The sequence below is a fragment of the Macaca nemestrina genome, chromosome 1 (genome assembly GCF_043159975.1).
Source record: "Macaca nemestrina isolate mMacNem1 chromosome 1, mMacNem.hap1, whole genome shotgun sequence".
NCBI lineage: Eukaryota > Metazoa > Chordata > Mammalia > Primates > Cercopithecidae > Macaca > Macaca nemestrina.
In genome coordinates, this window is record NC_092125.1 from 2,842,688 (window position 1) to 2,867,473 (window position 24,786).

Below are 24,786 nucleotides of genomic sequence, written 5' to 3' on the forward strand. Positions count from 1 at the left end.
ACACCAGGATTGCTAACCTCCAATCACCGGGGTGCTCGTGTCTATACGTGTGGCAGTAACTGCTACATGCCACGTCTCTCTGCTTTGCTCACAACAGCTGCTAGAATACTTAGCTGTTGGGATTATACTTCTCTTCTGGTGTTAAGTGAAGCAGGCAAACAGCTAAGATGCTTAACTGCAGGCAGATCCTGGCATTCTAATTATGAAATGGTGTCATGCATCTATGATTTATATATTTTGTCTTTATTACAACAGATTGATCTCGAAGTTGATTAAGGAGACAATTATTCTCAGAAATATTTCTTTACCTTCAAAGAAAGTGATGTTTGTAGGACACTCGGGCTTCCAAACAAAGCAACTCATTGTTTGGATTTTTAATGATGATATTTATTTATCCTATTCTTCATTTATAGCCATTTGGTTAAATATTTATTTTCACTTATATGTTAATAACCTATGATGAGTTGGTGTATATTTATCATAGTTAAAAACCAGATGCCAGCTAAACTTCTGCCATTGGGAAGGATAATTAGTAAGTTCTTAATCAGCATTTTTATTTATACCTGTGTTGATGGAGGTTAATTGCCTATGTAAGGCTGATGCTTTGCTTGAAAGTATTGATGGATAAATGTGTTTGTCAAGCCTTGTTGCTTTATGTATTTGAGTGTATAACTTGCCGTTAATGCAGACAGAGGTGATATTTTTAAGTGTCTGTATGACATTATGAAATAGCAAAGGTTACCGTCATTGCTTTGGCTTTTCCTTTAGTGGCAATAATCTCTACTAGAGTACTGTGTCTCTCTACTAGAATGCGATTACATGGAGCTAGGAGTTATATCTTATTTATTTTGAATTCCTCGCAACCTTCATCGCATGCAGTAGGTCTCTGATTTTTGACTGATTGAAGGAATGTGAGAAAACAGTATCCCTTTTCCGTTTTGTGGAGCACACTTTGATAAATGTTTTTATGTTTTATTTATTTCATTTCATTAAAAAATTATTTTTAAAGACAGGATCTTGCTCTGTCACCCAGGCTAGAGTACAGTCGTGTGATCATAGCTCACTGTAGCCTTGAACTCCTAGGCTTCAGTGATTCTCCTGCCCAGCTGGGACGGACTACAGGTACATACCACCATGCCTTGCTAATATTTTGTTTTCTTTTGTAGAGACAGGGTCTTGCTGTGTTGCCCAGGCTGGTCTTGAAGTCCTGGGCTCAAGTGATCCTACCTTGGCCTCCTAGAGGGCTAGGATGACAGACTAAAGCCACTACAGCTGGCCCAGATATATATTTTTTAAAATTAATACATTATATAAATATATGAGATTTGACAAAAAGAAACACTAATATCATGATAGAATTCAAGAAATCTAGTAAGTTACTTGATAGCTCTGACTCATAGCGACTGCCATTATACTAAGTTCTTCAAGTTCTTCAAGGAATGATGAATAGCTATATGAATTATTCCAGGTTTTAAGAAAATTTTTCTTTAAAAACTCACATGATGAATATTTAGGCTTTCCAGACAGGAGACAAAAGTGAGTTACAACGGCCTCATGACAATTTGTAGTAGAATGCTACTTATGGTTTCTGTGGTAGCTGCTTCTTTAAAAAAATTATTTTAAATTGGCAAATAAAAATTATATATTTATCATGTACACTGTGATGTTTTGAAATACGTATATATTGTGGAGTGGCTAAACGGAGCAAATTAACATATGCATTACCTCACGTGCTTATCGTGGTAACAGCTCTGCCACTGTAGCCTGAAAGGCCCCTTGTACAATACATAAATGAATGGGTGTGCTGTATACCAAAGAAACATTGACACTGAACTTTGATTTTCATGTAATTTTCACGTATTCAAAAATATTCTGTTTCCCTCCAACCAATTAAAAATGTAAGAAAACATCGTTAGCTTGCAGACTAAGCAGGTGGTGGGCCCGTTTTGGCCTCTGGGCCTTTATTTGCTAACCCCTGAATTACCATTTGTAAGCCAGAAGATTTTTCCGCACACACTCGGAAATAGGATGTGCTGGGAGAAAATTCTCTAGTTAACAAAGGTTCGGAAATACTTTGTTATTTTCTAAAAAGCCGTCGGTTCTGTCAGTTTACATTGCCAGTCACATTTCTGAGCACAGTACGTATACAATAATTGCTTTTTGAGTTAATTTTTGTTTTACTCTAAGCCAATTTAATTCAATAACTTTGAAAATGTTTTAACTCAATGGTACAGTAAGGACACTCCGGTTGTTTTGTGGGGACTTTATTGTCTTAATACTTTAAACTGTCATTCTTGGCTGTTTCTTTTTTTTTTTTTTCAATTTTAAATTTTTTAAAAGACCAGGTCTTGGACAGACGTGGTGGCTCACGCCTGTAATCCCAGCACTTTGGGAGGCCAAGGTGGGTGGATCATCTGAGGTCAGGAGTTCAAGACCAGCCTGACTAACATGGTGAAACCCCGTCTCTACTAAAAATACAAAAAACAAATTAGCCTGGTGTGGTGGTGGCACCTGTAATCCCAGCTACTTGGGAGGCTGAGGCAGGAGAATCTCTTGAACCTGGGATGGGGAGGTTGCAGCGAGCTGAGATTGCACCACTGCACTCCAGCCTGGGCAACAAGAGTGAATCTCCAGCTCAAAAAAAAAAAAAAAAAAAGAAGACAGGGTCTTGCTGTGTTGCCCAGGCTGACCTAAAACTCCTGTGCTCAAGCAATCTTCCTGCCTCAGTCTCCTGAGTAGCCTAGACTGCAGACATGTGCTATCATGCCCAACTTGTTTTTGGTTTTTAATTAAAGGTGTTATATTTTGTTTTGAAATGAAACATAAAGATAAAATTTGCTAATAGAAATATTTTGGTTATGTAACTCAGGTTCAAAGTTTTTGTTTGATTTTTCTTAGATTGTGGATTATTGCCCTCAAACTTTAAATTGTGATTTCGCTGTTTCTATTACAAATAAGAAGGACCTTTCATGGGAGGAAAAAACAAACATGTTAGAGATATGATACTAATAGTGATGAAAAAGTGTGATAAACTACTCTATTAAATTTTGTAATAGGCAGAAACAGTGATTTTTTTAGGGGCCGAAATCAGACATTGCCATTTGGTGTGGAAAATAAGGTGACTTGGTATATTATAAGGGCAAGCAGGTGAGTTTGGGGATGGCTTCGCCAGACCAGATTTTTTCAAAGCGTCTTAATCAAAGGGGAAAAGAGTCTTCCTTCTATCTTCAAAAGTTGACTTTCATTACAGTTTCTGTGTTTAGTACCTAATGTTACATGTTTAAAGAGACATATTCAAATAAATGTTTGTATACACAGCATGATGAAGAAAGGACAGAAACACTGTTTAATTGCCCGGAAGAGCTTTCTAATCAGAGTGCTCCGACAAGGTATCAAGGTGCCCCGGTGGTACAATTGGCAGCTACTTCTTCCTAGAAGTGTGTCACTGAGGATTGGAATTACGTATCAGGATGGGTTATCTCTAGAAGGTAGGCCTAGATGATATGGAAAGCGCTCTTTGAATTTGTGAGTTTGTGATACTTCTGGTGCATCATGGAAGGGTGTGGTTTACCTTCCCTCACCCTCTCTGTGGAGGTCCTGCTTATTCTGAAGGTTTCCACTCCGGTCTTTGGTGGAATCTGTTTGGCTCGGATTGAGCTTTCCCTTTTGTAGAATCGGTCGTCACTGTTATTTTCTATGCCAACCATTTGGCAACTGTGAATATCCCCTACTTTTTAAGTTGTCTGTCTTTTTTTCCTAGGTTCCCACTTAGATTATACATTTCGTGAAAATAGGTCACGTGTCCCCATTTTCTTCCTTAAGCAAAATAAAATCATACCACTTTAGGGCTGAAGAGATCACAGAATCTCTCTGACTCCATAGCCCTCCCACGTTTTCTCCTCCCCCTTTCTCCAGAATACATCAGGTGTGACTTCGAGCAGGGTAAGTAGTCACCCAGCCACAGGACAGAATACATCAGGTGTGACTTCGAGCAGGGTAAGTAGTCACCCAGCCACAGGACAGAATACATCAGGTGTGACTTCGAGCAGGGTAAGTAGTCACCCAGCCACAGGACAGAATACATCAGGTGTGACTTCGAGCAGGGTACGTAGTCACCCAGGCACAGGAAGAAACCTGGAACCGAGGTCTTCTGCGTTCAGTCTGATGCCGTTGCTGTCAGTTGATGCCCAAGTGCTCCAGAACTTAGCTGCTGAATTGAAGTGAAAACGTGATACAGCAAACAAGTTAAATTACAGACAACCTTTCAGCAATTTCTGTTTCTTATATTGAAGGCTATCTGTGTAAAGGCAGAAAATTAAAAGTAAGTTACGGAATAGTATTATTCGACATTTGAAACTAGATTAGCTTGTCTAATGATGAGTTTCAACTCAGAGATTCTGTATGTCCGTGTTTAAATGATGGTGGCTTCCCAAACCAGCTGTCTGCCTTCCCTTCAGGTAACTCAGTTATAAACAGAACTGCTGTATTACATATTTGAGTATGTGGGTTTGTCTTGTATTTCCCATTTTTTGGCCCATACTTGCCAGGAAGCGAATGAGTATCAGACACTGGTACACGTCTTACATCAACAGATCAAGGGATGATTGACGGATTGATCACAGGTTTCCTAGTGCTGCACTCCTTTGTTTTAATTTTTTATTCTACCAAGTACTTTAATGTATATATTCACGTTAGCTCCTGTAACAGCCCTCTGAGTTACGGGTATTGTGCCTTTCCAGATGAGGAGGTGTGTAAGGTCACACTATTTTTAAGTAAAAGAGACAGAGCTTTAACATGTTTAACATGGCTCTCTTTATTCCAGATTTCTTATTTTCTGCATTCCACCATGCTGCATTCTGTGTTGTATTAATTCTCTGTTAGAGCCCTCATTATGGACTATTACAAGCCTTAGCAAAATCCAGAGTGACAGAAAAAATATTTGATAATATTCTGTTATACTAAAGTATTGTTCTAGGCAAAGCTGTAAATTATTTAATCAGGATTTCTGCTATTTTTATACAGGTAGTACATCATGTCTTACATACCACTGTCCTTCATATAATAAAATCTAAATAAATGCTGGTGGTTTGAGTGGGAGGAGGGTGGATTATTCATATCAAATGAGTCTGTGCTGATGTTGCCACAACTGGATGTGAAAATAAAGATAATTGACATGGAGTTTGCATGGGGTTAAGGTACCTTTTGAAATCTGCATTCTACAATCTTGTAGTACTGCATATTAAAACATTAATTATTCAGGAGCCCTCCAGCTTGAGTCTGTATCATTTTCAAGCCATTATTGGGTGTGTTTTTCCCTATGATTCTATAGATACATGTATTTATAGATTTAAACATTTTCTATGCAATGAGCTATATATGCAGTGTATAAGAAAATACTCTTCGGCCTTATTAACGCCTCTTTTTCTTTTAGGGATATTTATTTGACCTTAACATTTACCCTTGATATTAATGACATAGGCAAATAATTTAAAAATGTTATTTTGGAAGAAATACTTGTCAAGTAAAAGAAAAGCATTGGAGCTGCATGTGACCAGACTTGGCAGTCGTGGGTGCTATTTCAACCTTGAATCGACATTTGGTTTTCGTTTTGATGCTTACAGGAAAAATTTATCAAGACACTGTTTATGCAGAGCTGTTTAATTAGGATCACCTGAATTAGGATCAGAATTAAAAATATCCTTAATAGAATTCCCTTTCCTCCCCCGACGGGTGGCAGCGTTTTCTTCAGCCAATACGGCATCTGCAGAGGCGGGTGTGACTTGCTGGGTCTGTTTTTCTTCCTTCACATCCATTCAGTGGCTGTCGGCCTTTCAGATTAGAGCAGAAGTTGGTAAGATACATTGTCTGGGGGCCTCAGAAGTCTTTTGTAATAAGAGGTGACTATACTGTGGGTTTTCTTGTTTCCCATTTGGCCAAGATTTTGTAGAACAATACCCACTTTGCTCAGGTGCAGTGGCTCACGCATGTAATCCCAGCCCTTTGGGAGGCTGAGGTGGGCGGATCGCTTGAGCTCAGGAGTTGGAGACCAGCCTGGGCAACATGACGAAACCCATGTCTACAAAAAAATACAAAAACTGTGTGGGCTTATTCCTGTAGTTCCAGCTACTTGGGAGGCTGAGGTGGGAGGATCGCTTGAGCCTGGGAGGTGGAGGTTGCAGTGAGCCGAGATTGTGCCACTGCGCTGCAGCCTGGGTGAAATGCGAGATTCAGTCTCAAAAAAACAAAAAACAAACCAAAACCCACAATACCCACTTAAATCTCAAGGTATGCAGATTTGAGGTGTGATATTGCTTAACCTTTGGAAATCTTTTAACCTGCTCATCATTCTCCTTCTGCCTGTCTCACCAATTTGTTTTAAAAGTTATTTGCTGGTTTGTCTCTCGTTACCTGTTGAAGGACAATATTCTACTGCCTTGGCTTTACTTGCCTGCCTGTGTTTCTGAGCTCATTCCATATTTTCTATATATTAATAAAAATCTTCATCTACGTGACCTGTTTTAACTTTAGATTCATCGTGTACAATGCCTAAACTCTGCCTTTGCTTCAGCACAGCATACTGCTTCTCCACCTTTTCCGTCTTTTCTCTCGACATTGCAATCTCCTGAGCCAGCCTGCCAGGAGCATCTGATTCTTCCCTGCCCTCCTTCTGTATGCCCTGCTTATGCTGCTTTTAAATATCTCTTGACTCTATTATTTTATTTTTATATTGTTTTGTCACTGTCCCAGTTATTAATAAGATCCTTCTGATCTCACCTACATGGCCTCTAAGTCATGTCCTTGCCTGTCACTCTTTCCCTGAATCTCAATTCATTTTTATATTCTGCCATTAGAGATAATTAAAAAAAAACCCAGATTTGATCATTTAATCTCTTGTGAAAAGATGTCTGTTGATTCTTTGAGGACCCTGCAACCTTCATTTCCTGCCGCATTCCTGGAGCTGGCTGACTGCTGGCATAGACCGTAAGCAGCTTGGGGTCCTCACCGGCTGACTGCTGGCATAGACCGTAAGCAGCTTGGGGTCCTCACCGGCTGACTGCTGGCATAGACCGTAAGCAGCTTGGGGTCCTCACCGGCTGACTGCTGGCATAGACCGTAAGCAGCTTGGGGTCCTCACCGGCTGACTGCTGGCATAGACCGTAAGCAGCTTGGGGTCCTCACCGTTTTCCTAGCACCTGGCGTAGTGACCAGTAGATTGCAGAGATTCAGTCAGTGTTTGCTTTCCCCCCATGGCTTGCGTTATGCTTTTGGTCCTCCCGTTGTTGCATTGCCTTTATGCCCCCATTCCTTCACGTTGCATTGTCACTGACATTGTGCTTTAGCTCCTTCCCTTTGCTGCACTGTCAGTGTGTTTCTTCAAGCCACCAGAGCTTGACGATATCTGCGGCACTGTTGCTATGACATTAGCAAATAAATGTCCACAGGGTATTTCTCTAGATATAGATGTCAGTAGGGTGTTTCTCTAGATAGGGAATTATGTTTGAAAGGCTGGGTATTTTTGAATCAGTTCGTAAAGCTGCTCATATACATGAAGGAGAGGCCATGAAAGCTAATGACAATTCAGTAAGGCCTAGTTATGGCTGGAGTGTGCGTGTGCGTGTGTGTATGTGTGTGTGCGTGTGTGTGTGTGTGTGTGTGTGTGTGCAAAGAAGGGTGGAAATCATTGTGTTCCTTTGGTTCCTAAGGCTAATGAGCTTCTACCTGTAAGTTGTTCTGATTTGGTAGAAATGTAGCTTTGGAGAAGAATCATTAGCAGTAGCTGATGGGCTTCTGCTTTGTCGACACTGCTGAGTTTGATAATTAGATGATTACAAGGATGTGATCACATTTTGGAAATCCTTTCCTTTAGATACGTATATGAGTTTGCTAATCATTATGGTAGGCTTCTAGCTTTTCTTTAGAGCAATGATGATGCTACAAAGATTTTTTTTGGTGCTAAAAATATTTTCCTCATATCGGTAAGGTTGGGATGATATTTGTCACTTTCTGCCACCTCAGAGTCAGCAAGGAGAATCTTGCAAAGTATGTAGCATTTTGTGGAAACAAGACATTATGTTCTGTGTAGTTAAAAGTTATGTTTTAGTTTGTTGGAGTGGAAGGGTATTTTCTCCATGACAAGGAATGTTTAACTTCCATCATCTTGGTATTTAAAAGTTCTTTTGAAAACAACTTGTGTTTTCAATTACAAAATAATACAGAGCTCTCAGTGAGTGTGATCATTCCGTAGGTCACATATTTACTCACAGTCTTCAGTATCCATTGAGTAGACTCTTTAAAGCCTCACAGTTAGACCAGGTGCGGTGGCTCACGCCTGTAATCCCAGCACTTTGGGAGGCCGAGGCAGGCAGATCACGAGGTCAGGAGTTCGAGACTAACCTGGCCAACATGGTGAAACCCTGTCTCTACTAAAAATACAAAAGTCAGCCAGGCGTGGTGGCACACGCCTGTAATCCCAGCTACTCAGGAGACCAAGGCAGGAGAATTGCTTGAACCTTGGAGGCGGAGGTTGCAGTGAGCCGAGATCACACCACTGCACTCCAGCCTGGATGACAGAGGGAGACTCCCTCTCAGAAACAAAACAAAACAAAACAAACAAAATCTTACTCTTTGTCCTTTCTCCTAAAACTCAGGATTCCTTTTCTTCTTCCAAGCTTTGCTCATACAGTTTCTTCAGTTCTGCCTGGCAAATTTCATTTAAACATGATGCCTTTTCTAGGAAACCTTTCACAGCTCTCTTAGACATGCCCCATGATGACGGGAATGGGAAAGCAGAAGTGTAAAATATAAGCGGGTAAGAGAAAGGGCAGGAATTTCCATTATTTTGCTCCTCCAGTTAGGTGCTAGTATCTTAAGCCGGCCGTTTCATCACTAATGGGAAGAACTAAAAGCTCCAGTCCATCAGGATTGAATGGCTGCTGAAAATGAACGTCAGTGTCTCACGTCCAGACATTTTGGAGCTCTTTTCTTCCAGTCCATTCATGTCATTCTCTCTTCTCGGGTGGACTTGCCTCTGATTGCTCTTGTCCTCTATGAAGAATCAAAGGATTAATGGTTTCTGAAAAAAGCAGATCTTGTGCATTGGAGCTGCCAAGTTACTAATTACTTCTAATTATCTTTATAGCACAGTGATAAACATAGAATTAAGTGTGGTATTGTACAGCAGATTTTTTTCCTGAAAACATTGCTTATAATGTTTATAAATAATATACCAGGTTATATGAACTGGGAAAATTTAGAGTTTAATAGGGTTCTATTATGAATCTTTTTGTGGAAGAAGATTTATTTTGGCAAGCTCATTGCTCTGTCTTGAAAACCTAGATTTCCTCACGTAGTGTCTGGTATTCCATAAAGTAAGGCACATTCATAGTCAGTTCAATCTTTTTCTTTTTTCTTTTGCAGAGACAAATCACTTCTTTAATGGCTTTCACCAGATTCTTAGGGCCTTTTTGCACTTATACTTCTAGAATGGGGTGGGATCTGCCTTTCTAAATTATAATTCACAGAAAGAGTGCTATGGAATTGGCTGTTAAAGACTCTTGGCCATGAAGGCAATGTCTCAGCAAGTGGCTTCCTCTTTTCCAAAACCTTGTTAGTGTCCTTGGGAGCATTTCATTGATAAGTACCTATCCCACAGTCCAGCTTGCTTTTTTCTGAATGTAATTTCAAAGCCCAGTAACTTCAGTAGATTTTTTTGATTGACCACAGTAGACACAGAGTATGAGAAACAAAATAGAATCCTGAAACTTTCTACCTGGTAAACAGAGGAAGTAAGGATAGTATTTTCAGGGTCATTCATTTTCAGGCAGCTATTCACTTCTGATGTGTTTGACGTATTGGAGTTTTTGCTTATTCTATTCCCGTTTGTGGCAAACTCTCCAGTTCACTATACCTTCATTTGGCTGGAGGAGCATAATAATCCAAGTGTCTGCTTTTATTTTCTTGTCTGCATGTATTTTATATTTCTGTTTTCCCATCTGTGGCATAATGTGATAATGTATTTTGATAAATGCATTGTTTTGCTAGAATTTTAGCCTATTCTGTGAAATGAAAAGCCCATGAGAGGACTTTATGCTTGCTAGTATTAAACTTTTTTTTAACAATTAAAAAATATATATTGGTTTTGGAGGCACCTTTGATGTTCTGCTAATTATATTAATATAGAATGGATGCTTCTTAAAAATTTTTAGTGTAAATAAGCTTTTAAAATCTTATCTTAGGCACATAAGTAATTTTATATTTTTTAGATTGATAATAAAATCTTATTATCTTAGGCACGTAAGTAATTTTACATTTTTTAGATGGATACTAGTTTAGATGCTAATTTAGATGTTGTTTTTAAAAATACTGACATTACAGTCCTTTCCATCTTTGTTTTTAAGTGACAGCAGAATCCCGAGTGTAAGAAAATGTGATTAATTCTCCCATATTGAAGTCATTTAATCATTCTTTGCCTAACAGCTGCTTTCTATTCAGTACACTGAACATAAAATTCTGGAGTGCCTTTGTGCTATCATAAATTTTAAATGTGAACCATTCTTCCTCTTAAGTATCATATGGTATTGCTGTTTTGAATTTGTCAGTTTGGTAGGGGGTTTTCTAGAGATTGCTGTTGCAGTCGGCTAGGAGGGCCTTCTTCTGGGACGAAACTCTCTCGTTCTTTATATCACTGTGATACTTAGTATTATATTATTATAATATTTAGTATTATTTGTTCACAGTAAAGAAGTGGAGGAAAAATGGTTTGACTTGTCATTCCTTTTATTTCTGTGGCATATTGAAAAAGTGGACAAATAGGGCCAAAACAAAGCAGTGGGATTCTTACTTGGCTCTTTTAGGTCAGAAAGAACCAGCTTAATAAATTTCAGTTCAACAAGTTTGTTTTGATTCTATTCACAGCACCACGTGGAAAAATAAGGATAATGAATACTTCATTTCTGCCCTGTCTGGTAGGATAAATGAAAGAAATATATAAATAGTTACATTGAAGGTTCTTTGAAAGCGAAACTGTGTTGCCTTCGTTTTATAAATCTTGCTTGCCGTGTTCCGTACGCTGGAGGTGCTCACAGTATTCGCCAGCAGACTGCAATAATGGTGGTAGGTAGACCTAAGGTGGAGGTTTGGGGTGGGGAGAGCACTTGATTTTGGCCTTTAATGGCAGATATTCTAGGTGGAAGAGTCAGTGCTGACTTCCTAGAATTTAACAGCCACCATTGCAAATAGGCTATCGCGGTACCTAGAGCTGAGGATGAGATCACTGCGACTCCGGATGCCAAGAGCTTCTTGCTGCTGGTTCATGCTTGGTGGATGCACCTGTTTTGGGTTAGAAGCAGTTGATTTCAGGTTTCCCCCGCAGTTTACGCCTGGGGCTGTTCTAGTGAGGCTCACTTCCCCCTGTATGAGAGCAGTGTTCCTCACATGGGAAACGCGGCTGTAGGCCTTTCTTCATTTTGCTTTTTGTTTTCTGTTTTTCAAAATAAACCGAGAGGGATTTTTAGAAAGACATGAAGAGAAGGAGCCGCCTGAGGTGACTCAGGGGTCGGGGTCTCTGGTGGTTTGAGATCCATGAAAGAAGAGAGTTTCAAAAAGGAGGTGGCCAATATATAAAAGGACAAATTCAGCACTAAATTTAGCAATTAGAAATTCAGTGGAGCTATTTTTCATGTGGACTAAAAGTGTGAAAACTGTTTTATACTCCAGAATAGAACTGAGTGATTAAGCTTTTGCTGTTTTTACCAAAATGATAAGTTGTTTCTCAGAATGTATTGCTCTGAATGAAAAGCTGAGTTATTATTATTGTTTTTTTCATTCTTAAGAAAAATCCGTCTCCCCTATGTTTGAATCTCAAAGATCCTTCCATCTGAATTGATGTCCGGCCATTGGTCTGAGGATCCGCCAGTATGTTTTGAAGTATTGTATCTCACAAGGTACCACAAAGTCACCTAAATCCTAAATGACTTGGCAAAATCCTTGTCATTAGGATTGGCTTTGCCAAGTCATTTAGGATTAGCAAACTTGTGACTGTTTTGTTCTGTAATGAAAATGTCTAGCGTGAAGAAGAACAGTGGTCAAAATGATCTCATCTGAGTGAGTTTGCTTTAGTTAATCCTTTGTAGTGCAGAGTTTTACAGTATTACACCTTAAAAGTGGTGTACAAATTTAATAAGTATGGTAATACTTATACCATAATAAATTGGAGATATAGGTTTATTTTTATGAATGTTGTGTGATCTCTTAAGTATTACACTAAAGCACTAAAGTGACTGTCTATTGGAAAGCCATATCTGTTAGTGGTTCCACCATGCTGTTAAAGTATTTTAATTTTAGAGTATAAAATATAGTTTTATTCATGAGCACTCAAATAGGAAAAATGTATCTGTCCCAGTTTCTAATTTTTTTTAATTTCAAGGGGAAAAAATGGCACAAAGTTTGAAGATGCACTCTGTTTAATTTTTTTTTGAGACGGAGTCTTGCTCTGTCACCCATGCTGGAGTGCGGTGGCGCAATCGTGGCCCCACGCACCCTCCGCCTCCTGGTTCCAATGATTCTCTTGCCTCAGCCTCCCAAGTAGCCGGGACTACAGGCAGGCGCCACCACGCCCAGCTAATTTTTGTATTTTCAGTAGAGACAGGATTTCTGCATGTTGTCCTGGCTGGTCTTGAACTCCTGACCTCGAGTGATCCACCTCCCAAAGTGCTGGAATCCTGTTGAATATTTTAAATTTAGCTTCAATTTGTATAAGCCTTCAATTTTAATTTGTAACGAAGACAGGAGCGGAAATATCTTTTGTGTATAAACCTTCAGTTTTAATTTGTAACGAAGACAGGAGCGGAAATATATTTTGTGTATAAACCTTCAGTTTTGATTTGTAACGAAGACAGGAGCGGAAATATATTTTGTGTATAAACCTTCAGTTTTGATTTGTAACGAAGACAGGAGCGGAAATACCTTTTGTGGTGCCACCAAGAGGCTTCCGCACATCGGCTGTAAGTTGTGTGAGTTCCTGGCTCACCTACCAGCAGTAGCTCTTCCTAAGCTTCGAGGTGAGAACTTCAGTAATTTCGCGATGTCATGGTTAAACGCTGCCATGAGACATCGAGAGCAAATTAAACAGGAGTAAAAGTCATACTCACTTATCAAGATAAGATAACGACTGAAAATTGTAGGACAAGCTAACTTTGTATACTTTTTAAAGAAAGGAACCTTAAAATGTTTTTTATTCCTTCATGTTAGATTTTGTAATTAAGAATTCTGTGGTGATTAATACAAAGTCTGACTTTAATTAGAATGTTTCTGTAAATATGACTATGGAAGCCCATGTGTTATTTCAAATAATCTTCTTCAAATAGCTCTATTTCCTTTATCATCCTTGTTTATTTATTTATTTGACAGGGTCTCACATTATCCCTCTTTACATTTTTAAGCATACTTACGAGAAAATATCCCTTATCTGTATATTATAAAATGGATGCAGCCTGAATTGACCATTAACATTTCTTTCTAATGTAACAAAGCTGTGAAATTAGCATGAGTCCTAATATTTTATGTTAAAAAGATGATTTGTGTTACATTGAAGATAACAAGGAAGCTCTTCTGCTTAGGCTTGTGTTGAAATGAGATTTTCTATAATTCTATTAAATTGTTGTTGGAGTTCAACATTTTTCTGGAGGCGATTCTGTATCGTCTTGTAAGATTTTAGAATAAAATGTGTAACAGAATCGTTAATCATTGTTTCACTGAATGAGGTCTGTGCCGATCAAAACGAGTGCTCTGAACCCTTTTGGATTCAGCAATGACTGTGAGAGTTTTAGGACACCTTCTCACGGAAGCTTATGGCAACCTCAGGAAAAGGGACTTACATTAGGCAATACATACTGTTTTGTACAGTAACACATGCTCCTTATTCCAAGTAATGTATGAGAAGTAGCTTCCGTCTTCTGTGCCTGTTGTAGGAGGTAAGACACGCAGGTGTATGTCAGTTGTTCCTGGTGGACTGTAGCAATCAAGGCTGCTCTTAACGATGGAGTCCAGGAATGTAAAGCTCAACAAAGATGAAAGTCTCATGTCTCATTGGCAGTTTTTAAAAACAAACAAGCCGCAGCCCACAGAGATTTATCACGGGGCTTTTCCTCTTTACATGTAAAGTTATTAATTTGTAGCCGGTGGCTCAAAAAGCAGCAGAGACAGTGACAGAACATTAAGTTCAAACTTAATGTCAAGGTTTCTACAGCGATTAGGCTGCAGGGGGGTGTTTTAAAGATAATGGTGACTGTGTGGCTAATAGGATAAATGCTTGGGATAAGGAGAAAACTCTCAACTCTAGCAGTGCTAGTAGGTGGGTTTTCAGGCTCTGGGCTGTGCTCTACTTGGCTTTGAGGGTAAACATAAAAATCTTTAAGATTTTTTTTTCTCTCTATTTTTTTTTCGTGCTTATGTATTCATTGAAGTCTATTTTTATCATATTTTCAGTTGGTCATTTACTAATGTTCAGAGAAATATGTACTTTTATGGCCTATGTACACATTATATTGAAAGTCTTTCACGTTTGTTATTTTTGCTATGTGCTTTGAACTAGTTTTTTGAACTGAAATAAATTTCTATATGTATTATGGCTATGTCCATAGGAATGTCTTCAAATTCATTATATTTTGCTGCCTGCTTTATGTAGATTTCTAATATTTGTTTTGTGCATGTGCTATTTAGGAGTTCATCCAAATGTATTTTGTATTATGACGTGTTTTCTTAGTTACTAGCATCTGAAATACATAGTACCTTTATTTAATACTATCACATACATAAAACTATAATTTCATTTACCAGTGAAATTATTATGCTTTGTTCTCAGCTAAGTATTTGTTGACAGTGTATGCATTACAAATAACTTTGTGATGTTATATTTTGTTTTTAGGTTAATAGAATATCACTGAATATCCTGAACTTATTTCCAACTGGATTCCAGTCTAAAGTAGAACACCACAATAATTAGTTTCTTTCTACAAAATCACTTTAAAATCACTCTCAATGCACATGTTATAGAAAGTATTTTTTAGTGAATTGCTTGCCCTCGTTCTTTGTATCATTGGGATGCGTCTGTCTGCTTGTGCATCTTCTGTGCCAGCAAACATGATACGGACAAACTGAATTTTTGTAATTAGAATGCTATCTTAAATGTACGAGAATATAGACTTAAATGCAATCCAATAATCAGAGCTGATATTTATTGAGGTCTTCCTGTGTGTCAAGCTGTGTTCTAAGTACTTTATCACTGTACACATTTTTCTATTGCCGCATAATAAATTACTATAGTCGGCCATCTGTATCTTTGCGTTCTTCATAGGTTGAATCACCACAGATAAAATATGTTTGAAATAAAAATAACAGTACAATAAGAATAATAGAAAATTTAAAAAAGAACATAACTAATTTATATAGTGTTTACATTATATTAGGTATTATAAATCTATAAAGTATACAGGAGGATAGGCACAGGCTATATGCCCATAGTATGTCACGTAATCTAAGGGACTTGAGCACCTGTGGATTTTGGTCTCCACAGGGGTGCTCGAGTCAATACTGAGGGGTGAATGTGTGATCTTAGTGGCTTGAAACAGCACTCATTTATTATACAGAGTGTCTACTCCAGGGGTACAGGAATCTTGGGGCCATCTTAAAATTCTGCCAGCCACAGTAAGTATCATCTCATGTGCTCCTCACAGCAACTCTATGAAGCAGGCACTATTGTTAGCAGAATTTTATACTTGAGGACACGTGGTCAAAGGAGTCGCAGAACAACAAAGTAGGAGAGCGTGGCTAGGAACTCAGGCAGCCTGACTTGAGAGCATAGACTCTGTCTACTCTTCAGCTATTTTTGTGTTAGGAGCTCAGCGTTGTAGCTACTCATTCCATCGCTTTTTCTGTATATCTGCAATTCTCTTTTCTTTCTCTTGTCATATAGTGTTCCTTAGAAGACCCACATGTTTGTGTTGTTTGGGAAACCTTTACTTGGGTCCACGTACCTTTTATATGGATTTGATTTTACTTTCTTGGCCGTTTAAGTAACCTCTGAGTCACAAACCTAACTGCTGGATCCTGCCTCATAGACTTGCTTATTTGTTCTGTATGTTGCTATAAATTCATTCTTTTGCTGTTAACTCCTGCCGGTACTTGTAAAGTCTAGATTTAGCTTTTTGTTGGAAAACTGGGAGTTGTGGCTATACTGGGTCCATTTCCACTTGTTGGAAAACTGGGAGTTGTGGCTGTACTGGGTCAGTTTCCACATCGCAATAATTTGCTTGAGCTAGGTAGCATCCACTCCTTCTAGTGAGGCGTGAACAGTCCAATTGCTATACTCAGCCTACTTCGCTAACCCTAACCCGTTCTATTCAGTCTTAATCTGAACTTAAAATTGAGATATATAATATATAACATATTATATATGTAATATATCATATATGCAATATGTAACATATATGTAATATATCAAATATATATTACATGTAATATGTATTACATATATTTGTATATGTATAATGTATATAATATATTACATATATTATATATAATATATAGTACAGATATAATATATTATATATTATATATATCATTATAACATTATAACAGAAGTAGTCTTCTGTTTTCTTTCTTCACTTATTGTTTATACAGTTTTTTTCACCTGAATTCCTTCTCTATTTAAAAACCCACCGTGGTTTTCACTGATGAAATCTAATTCAGTCTTTTCATGAAAACAGTTTCACAAGACAGAAAAATCCAGCCCACACTGAATGAAGCACAAAAGGAGTTTGTTGGCTATGACTGAAAAATGCCTCCTTTCAGCGTTGCTAAGGCCAGGGGCTCAAACGATGTTATTAGGGTCTGGTCTCCCCCATTGCTAGGCTTTCGTTCTGTGAGTTGCCTCAATTCTCTGACAGCCTTTCTTCTTATGGTGGCAAGACAGCGGCCCAAAGTTCTAGGTTTTTATCCTCTCAGCTCCAAATTCAACAGGAAAAGTAACTTATTTTTTTGTTGCTTAAGCATAATCCCCAAGATTGGCAGTGATTGTATTTCACTGGCGGGGCTTGGGTCGGGTATGCACTCTTGAACCAATTGCTGTAACCAGGAGAATGTCTATGTGCTTGCCTTAGCTTGCATGCCCTCCCTGGGAGTTCATTCCCAGGGAACACAGAGACAGATAATGAGGAAGGGATGATTTTCAGAGGAATATGGGGAGTGAGTGCGAGATGACAGAAATCGTGCAGCTTCCTTGCTTACTTTCTGTCCCTCTCTTAAACTTCTCTAATACGGATGATCAGTGACACATATAATGCTCCGCTTTGTATTATAGTCACTTATTTATTTACTCATTTGCCAGACATTTATTTAGTGCCAGTGATGTTGCAGGAACTGTGCAAGAGGATGGGAATAGAAAGGTAAAAAAGACACATCAGTTGCCTTGGGGAATTCACAATACAATACGCACAATTCGCTCCCCTGCTGGATTGTAAAGCGTAGGAGATGTCAGAAGTGTTACTGTGTTCCCTTAGAGCACCTGACATAGTATTTCTCATAACACAGACTCTCAATAGGCAGTATAAAATGTGTGCATGCAGCTTATTCAAACATCTTCTCATTACTTCAGACTTGCTAGGTGAATGAATCTCAATTCGTGGCCGTCTCGTTTGTACTCATACCTGAAAACCATTCCCACGGTAGCTCTGTTGTCTTCCCTTGTCCCTGCAGGAAGTGTACTACCTCCATTTCAGGCACCTATGGAATTTTTCCAGCACCCATCACATCCTGTCTTCTGTCACAGTTACTTGTTGGTTCATCTTGGCTCCTGCACGAGAATTGAACATTCTTGAGAGCCGTGAAATGCTTAATAAATGTTTGCTGATTTGAATCTGTCGAATGGTGGAAGTGTTAGTGTTTTGATCCTAGGGAGTAGTTTCAATTTTTTTTTCATTGTCTATTTATATTTTACTGGTTCATAAGACTTTGTTCAGATTTTCCCTTAAGTTCTCATTGATGCTTAACAGGCAGATTTGGGTTTTGCTCTCCATTAGTCTTCCATGTGCACATTTGGTACTGGTAGTATTTTAATACTTGTCACACAGTCAGGGTTGGTATTGATAGTCAGTGAGGACTTCCATCTCTACAAAGCCGAACTGATATCATTATTCTAGAAAGAAAATGAACTTCACTGACAGGCCGGGTGTTTTCTGTTATCCAATCTGAGGTTAATATCCCTTGTTTCTATTTTGTTTGCAATAAAATCCAGACTTTGATTTCCTGAGGTCTTTGTAATCAGTAATGAAAAAGCAAACTTGATGTGCTTTGAGAAGGATAAGAGCCAACATTGAATACTGGCTGTATTCCAGGCACTGTGGCTTGCATATATTATATTTTAAATCTTCACAGCAGTTCTATGGGGGTATGTACTATTATTATCCCTCTATTCCAGGAGACAGGACTGAGGCTTAGGAAGATGAAGGAAGTGGCCCAGAGCCACATAGCTAGTCAGTGGTAGAACTGGTCCTTAACCTAGGTGTCTGTAATTTTAGAGTTCCTGCTTTTAGTACCTGGAAAGCACAGAGGCATTTGAAAATTCCAGATTCATACCTTGGCATCCCACACCACCACAAAGATCGATAGCATTCTTGTTCAGGTACCACTTTAAACACTGCTGGCCGCTCTCCTTACCCATACACCTGAGAAGGCAATTTTGGGTATTCTGGAAATCTCTTTGGTAATAACAACAGCAGACTATAAACAGCCATCACATTACCTTTAATACATCTAAATCCCCTTGATCCTTCAACACAAACAAAAGCCACTGTCTAATTTTCAACTGTGCTAATACATTTTATCCCTTATTTGAAATGTTTATTGAGGTCTCTAAAAAAACTATGTGCATCGTGAAAAGTTAAAGTAAGTAAAAGCACACATCAGAAATCCAAGTACCCTAGAAACCTTACTTCTCAGAGAGCAGCACTGTTAGCAGTTGGGTCCGGATTTATGTCTTTGTTTAGTATATACACAGCTACAATTGTACCACATGTAATTTTTTAATGGTTGTATACTATTCCACTGTATGAACATGTTAAGTTTTTTTTAACTTTTTTTTTTTAAACTTTAAGTTCAGGGGTACATGTGCAGGATTGTTTTATAGGTAAACTCGTATCATGAGGATTTGTTGTACAGATTATCTTGTCACCAGGTATTAAGCCTAGTCCCTAGTAGTCATTTTTCAGCCTAGTACCCAGTAGTCATTTTTCCTGATCCTCTCCCTCCTCCCACCCTCCACCCTCTAGTAGGCCCTAGTGTCTGTTGTTCCTCTCTATGTGTCCACGTGTTCTCATTGTTTAGCTCTCCCTTACAAGTGAGAACATGCGGTATTTGGTTTTCTGCCCTATGTTAGTTTGCTAAGGATGATGGCCTCCAGTTCCATCCATGTTCTTGCAAAGGACACAATCTCCTTCTTTTTTATGGCTGCATAGTATTCCCTGGTGCATATGTACCACATTTTAAAAATCCAGTCTACCGTTGATGGGCATTCAGGGTGTCCATGCTTTTTTTATTGTGAACAGTGCTGCAATGAACATAGATGTGCATGTGTCCTCATACTAAATGATTTATATTCCTTTGGGTATGTGTCAGTAAATGGGATTGCTGGGTCAAATAGTGGTTGTTTGTAGGTCTTTGACGAATCGCCACACTGTTTTCCCCAATGGTTGAACTAACCAACCTACAGTGTATAACTGTTCCTTTTTCTCTACAACCTCGCCAACCTCTGTTATTTTTTGAGTTTTTAACAGTAGCCATTCTGACTGGTGTGAGATGGTATGTCTTTGTGGTTTTGCTTTACATTTCTCTAATGATCAGCGATGTTGAGCTTTTCTTCATACACTTGTTGGCTGCATGTAACTTGTTAAAATTTAATTAACCAGTACGCTACTGAAGTATTTCCATTTTTTTCCACTGTAGGGAACATCAGTATACATATATCTTTGCATATGAAACTGTTTTTTACATAGGATAAATTAGTAGAAATGAAGTTATAGGAACAGATTTTACATTTTTATATATGTTGCCAAATTGTGCTCTAATATATATTGTATTTACACTCCGCCAACCCTGTGCAAGAGCACTGCTTGCTCACAACTTTGCTAGTATGGGATACTGTTCCTCTTTTTTATCCTTGCCAGTCTTAAAAGTGATGTAAGTAATGACTCTTTGTAATTTTCATTTTCATTTTTTAGTTATTTGATTCTGGTGGGTTTTAAATCATGAAGTTTTGCATAATAAAACCATGAGACTTTGACCCTTTTTTTTTTTCCTGTGAAATTTTTAAGGCCATGACAGTTCTAGGCAGACCTAGACATTTTCTGTGGCTTTTAAAAGTAGAGGTGTTCCTTTTTATATGATGGAGTATAATATACAGGGAATGTCACATATTCTTGGTGGTCTAGTCATCATCATTATATAAAGATAGCTTTTGGTACAATCTTATTTTTAAAGTCATTAGGTCTAGAAAGTTTTTACCTGGTGGAAGTATACCTTTTACTTTATTAGTACAAAACCTCCATCTTGTGTCTGGTATTTTATGAAGGAATACTTGGGAACAAATGCGGCAGCTCCTGCAAGGACATTTAAATTGTATTGAAAACACAAGGTAGCCTCTTATATACGGCTTTATTTTACATTCACGTACTTTGAACTTAAATGAATTCATTAGGCATTAGGTTGGGTTTGTAAGCTTCAATATGACTTTGGTCATAGAAACAAAATTAATATTCAGCATTTAGATTGTTTCAATTTGCCACCTCTGTAGTTCTTGATATTAGTACGCACTTAGGTTTTATTCTTTTTTTCCTGCTGTAATAGCTTCTGTTTATTATTATTTTTTTTTACCTCAGTAAGTGTGTTCTTGCTCTTTATGAAGGTTTCCCCCTCTGAAGTTCTTTTCTTATGTCTCTTTAGCCATTGGCAGGTGGCACTGTCTGAACCTGCAGGTTTATGTAGACAAAGGAAAAAGCTTATGTTGTTTGTTGTCTTTCCAGAAGAGGGTGTAGCAAGAGAGGAAAAGAGCAGCTAGACTGTCCCATCCCCCTTCATTTTCAGCATCTCATAAAAATTAAAGATGACGGAATATTCATCATCCTGAAAAGCACTTTTACAGTTATAATTCATAAATAACATTGGCAATTAAATCCAAGATGTCCTGTTAACAGGAACCAAAAAGTAAAGCTGTCTACCTCTAAAATATGGAGATCATTGTCCTGTGAGACAAGGATGAATGGAGATAACACATATTTAGAACCGAGATGGAAGTCTTAGAAGGAAAAATTGCTTAATTTAATTAAAAAGCATTGTGAATCTTGGGTAGATTCGCAGCATTCTCTGGTCAATACAGTGAATCTCTGGTATTTATACATCAGAATAATTGAATATTTGACATTTGATGCATCAGAAAATATTCTAGTCAATAAATTTATTCTTGTTTAGGGTTAAAAACATTTTCATTAAAAGCCAGTACTTTCAAGTTCTGGCCTTATTGAACAAATACTGTTGTCCTTTTAACTTAGGAAGGGTTATTATGTAAGCCTGAATCACTCACCTTTGTTTGTTGAGGGTTCTTGATTTTAGAACGGAAGACAAATTCTTGGATGCATTGTTTCCCTGCTAACTCATTAACCTTTTGAAGGTTAGCTGCCGTCTCTACTACTGTGTTGAAGTGAGTTCATTCAGGTAACTAGTTACATCCTAAATGTTGAATATAGTATTTTGTTCTCTTCCTGTGTCCTATTTGACTTATCTGAGGCGTGTATTTTTGGCTGTTTCCTTTATTAAACTCGTCTTTTATGACTTTGAAGATACCTCTGGCACTGGGTTTGTTTCGTCTCCGTGGATCTTGAAAAGTTGGTGTCCCTCAAAGATAGTCCCCGTTTCTCTTTCTTACTTTCTCTTTCACATTGTTTTCCTAAATAGATTCACCTGTTACTTAATTGTGAATGAGTGAATTTTTGTCTCTGCATCAGACCACCCTCCTGAGCGTCAGACCACCCTCCTGAGCGTCAGACCACCCTCCTGAGCGTCAGACCACCCTCCTGAGCATCAGACCACCCTCCTGAGTGTCAGACCACCCTCCTGAGTTCCAACTCCATTTCTGACTGCTGGCCATTTATGTCCCTGAATCATTACCCAAACTATTTAAAGTCTGGATGATTATCTAGCACTTTTCTTCAAATCTGTATCACGCATGAGTTTCTTTTATTGTATTTATCTAATGTTATCTTCCTCTACCTAAGTTCCTCAACCTAGAAACATTTCCAGCGTCTCTGTGATCCTTAAGAACAATATCTCGACAAAAATATGTTATCTGTACTCTGTACAGTACAGATACATAATACATAAATGATTTATTAACCACTTAAATAGGAATTTATTTAAATAAATAGGAATATATTGTATTAAAATTTTATCTGAACTTCATAAAATTTAAAATAAGGTATGCTGAATCTTCACTGTTATTTTAACAGATGTCTTTTCAGAGGGCTGGAGGACAGTGCCCCGATTTTATAGAGAAAGCAGAAGGAAAATGACTTAGAGAAAATGAGATTACACACAATGTTCAAGGCTGTTTCAGAAAATCATTTAGTTATTTTATATATAAATATACATTTATAAAAATATAGGTTATAAAAAGCATATAATGTTATTTATATATAAATCTGCATTAACTGTATAGGTTAAGGAAAGAGCCAGTTTCTTCTGTCATGAATGTAGGTATTTTCTTGTAAAGCCAATTTATTGTTGAAGCCAGAGGAGTTGCAATTTTTATTCTGGTTGTCATTCTAGACATTCAGCATACATATACTGTTCTGTAAAATTATTAACAAATCGAAATGAGTTGTTCATGGCTAAAGTTGTGGGGGCAAATGTGACCATTTCTTGAATAGTTGTAGAAACAAGTGCTTGAAAAGTCTAACTGGAGAGAAAATCCGTGTGATTTTCATAGGCGTGACTGAGGCTTTGGTGGTTGTGTAGAAAATTTCTCTGTTTGCATAAATAGCTTGCATGTCCAGACTTCAGAACGGCCTAATTAATAACGGTAACTTCCTTCCTCTCTTGTTTAGAATCAGTTCATTTTGAATATGTCCTTCTAACATTTTCTAGATGAAAGTAGAAGGTGAAAAACATCCAAGAATGTCCTAGAGTGCAAAACCTACCTCTCCATACATACATGCATACATACAACAGCAGAACAAAACACCCAAACCAAACCTTTGAGTTTTCTGTGAGAAATTTAGTCTTTATAATTCATACCTCCTTTGAGGATTGATTTTGTTCTCCTTTTGATGAATTTTGACTTTCTTGTTCCATGCCTGTCATCTCGGTTGTTTAACGATTTATTTTTCTTGCTCAGAGGATTGAGTTTTCCAGATCATATGGCTATACCTTGTACTGGTGTCAAGGTCAAAATCTTTTAATTTTATTGATGGAACTGGTATTGTAACCTGAGGGTCTCCTGCTGTATATTTAAATCCTGTCATATTGCCTAAAAACAGTCATATCTTGGTTTTGGTCCAACAGATACTTTTATTAAATTCCTTGGCTACATCTAGTTTACTTTTTCCTTGAGAGAAATATAACAGAATACCACCAGCATCTTGATCGCAAATAGATTGTTACCATGGCAACCTGACAGTTTTTAATATTAGAATTTTCTTGTTAAAGCAAAACTTATGACATTGGAGACCTTTCCCTGACTGAAAACATTATGCTGTCTCTTATAGTTGGAATTAGACTGTGTCCAAGCAGAAAACTGTTATTCTTTATTAAGAAAATAAACACTTGGTTTGCTCATCAACTCCTCAGCTACTATCTTAGGACCTTTGGTTTCTCAACTGTAGACCCTTTTCTGGGCAGGATCTTTTACGCTGCTGGGCAGCAGTGAGATCTGTAAGAGATGCTCAGTAAAGAGAATCCCAGCTGACACCAAAGAAGGTTACCACCTACGGACTGCATGAGTGGTCTTGGGGAGATTGCTTAGGTTCCGGTGCTGCTATTAGAATACTAATAGAATGCATATTCTAAGTAGGAATACTAATTTCCTGTCTTAACTTGTCTGATAAGCTTGTTTTAACAAAGTAGTATATAAAATATTTATTATTGCATATTATTCACAGTGAATAACAGAAATAAGTAATATGCAACATATTGGATTTATGTATTATCTCATTTAATCTCCACAGTAACCCTGTAAAATAGATATATTATTCTCACCTTATGTATGAAGACATTTGTAGGCAGAAAGGCTAATTGGGCCGGGCACGATGGCTCATGCCTGTAATCCCAACACTTTGGGAGGCTGAGGTGGGCGGATCACTTGAGGTCAGGAGTTCCAGAACAACTTGGCCAACAAGGTGAAACCATGTCTCTACTAAAAATACAAAAATTAGCCAGGCGTGGTGGTGGGTGCCTGTAATTCCAGCTACTTGGGAGGCTGAGGCAGGAGAGTCATGTGAACCTGGGAGGTGGTGGTTGCAGTGAGCCGAGATCGCACCTCTGCACTCCAGCGTGGATGACAGAGTGAGACTCTGTCTTAAAAAAATATAAAAAGCTTAATTGGTTTGCCCAGATCATACACAGATGTATACATGGACTCAGAAAGAGTTGTCTGTTTCTATTTTCAGGGCTTTCTCCACGAATTCTTTTGCCTATCATGTAGCTGGCACATAGTAGGCACTGTGCCGGCACATAGTAGGCACTGCA

The 24,786-nt window shown here is 38.1% G+C and overlaps 1 protein-coding gene across 12 annotated transcripts in view; it reads left to right on the top strand.

Annotated features, from left to right (window-relative positions):
* The window catches only part of LOC105474705 (SET and MYND domain containing 3), an 813,173-nt gene that overhangs the window by 191,136 nt on the left and 597,251 nt on the right, over positions 1 to 24,786 (top strand). The window contains exon 1 of one of the 12 annotated variants that reach the window (XM_071069361.1): positions 2,657 to 11,112. The exons of the other annotated variants lie outside the window; for them this stretch is intronic. Coding sequence (XP_070925462.1) covers positions 11,107 to 11,112 — 6 coding nt within the window. The 5' untranslated portion in view covers positions 2,657 to 11,106. Of the gene's footprint in view, positions 1 to 2,656; positions 11,113 to 24,786 lie in introns of those variants that run through there. 12 annotated transcript variants of the gene reach the window in all.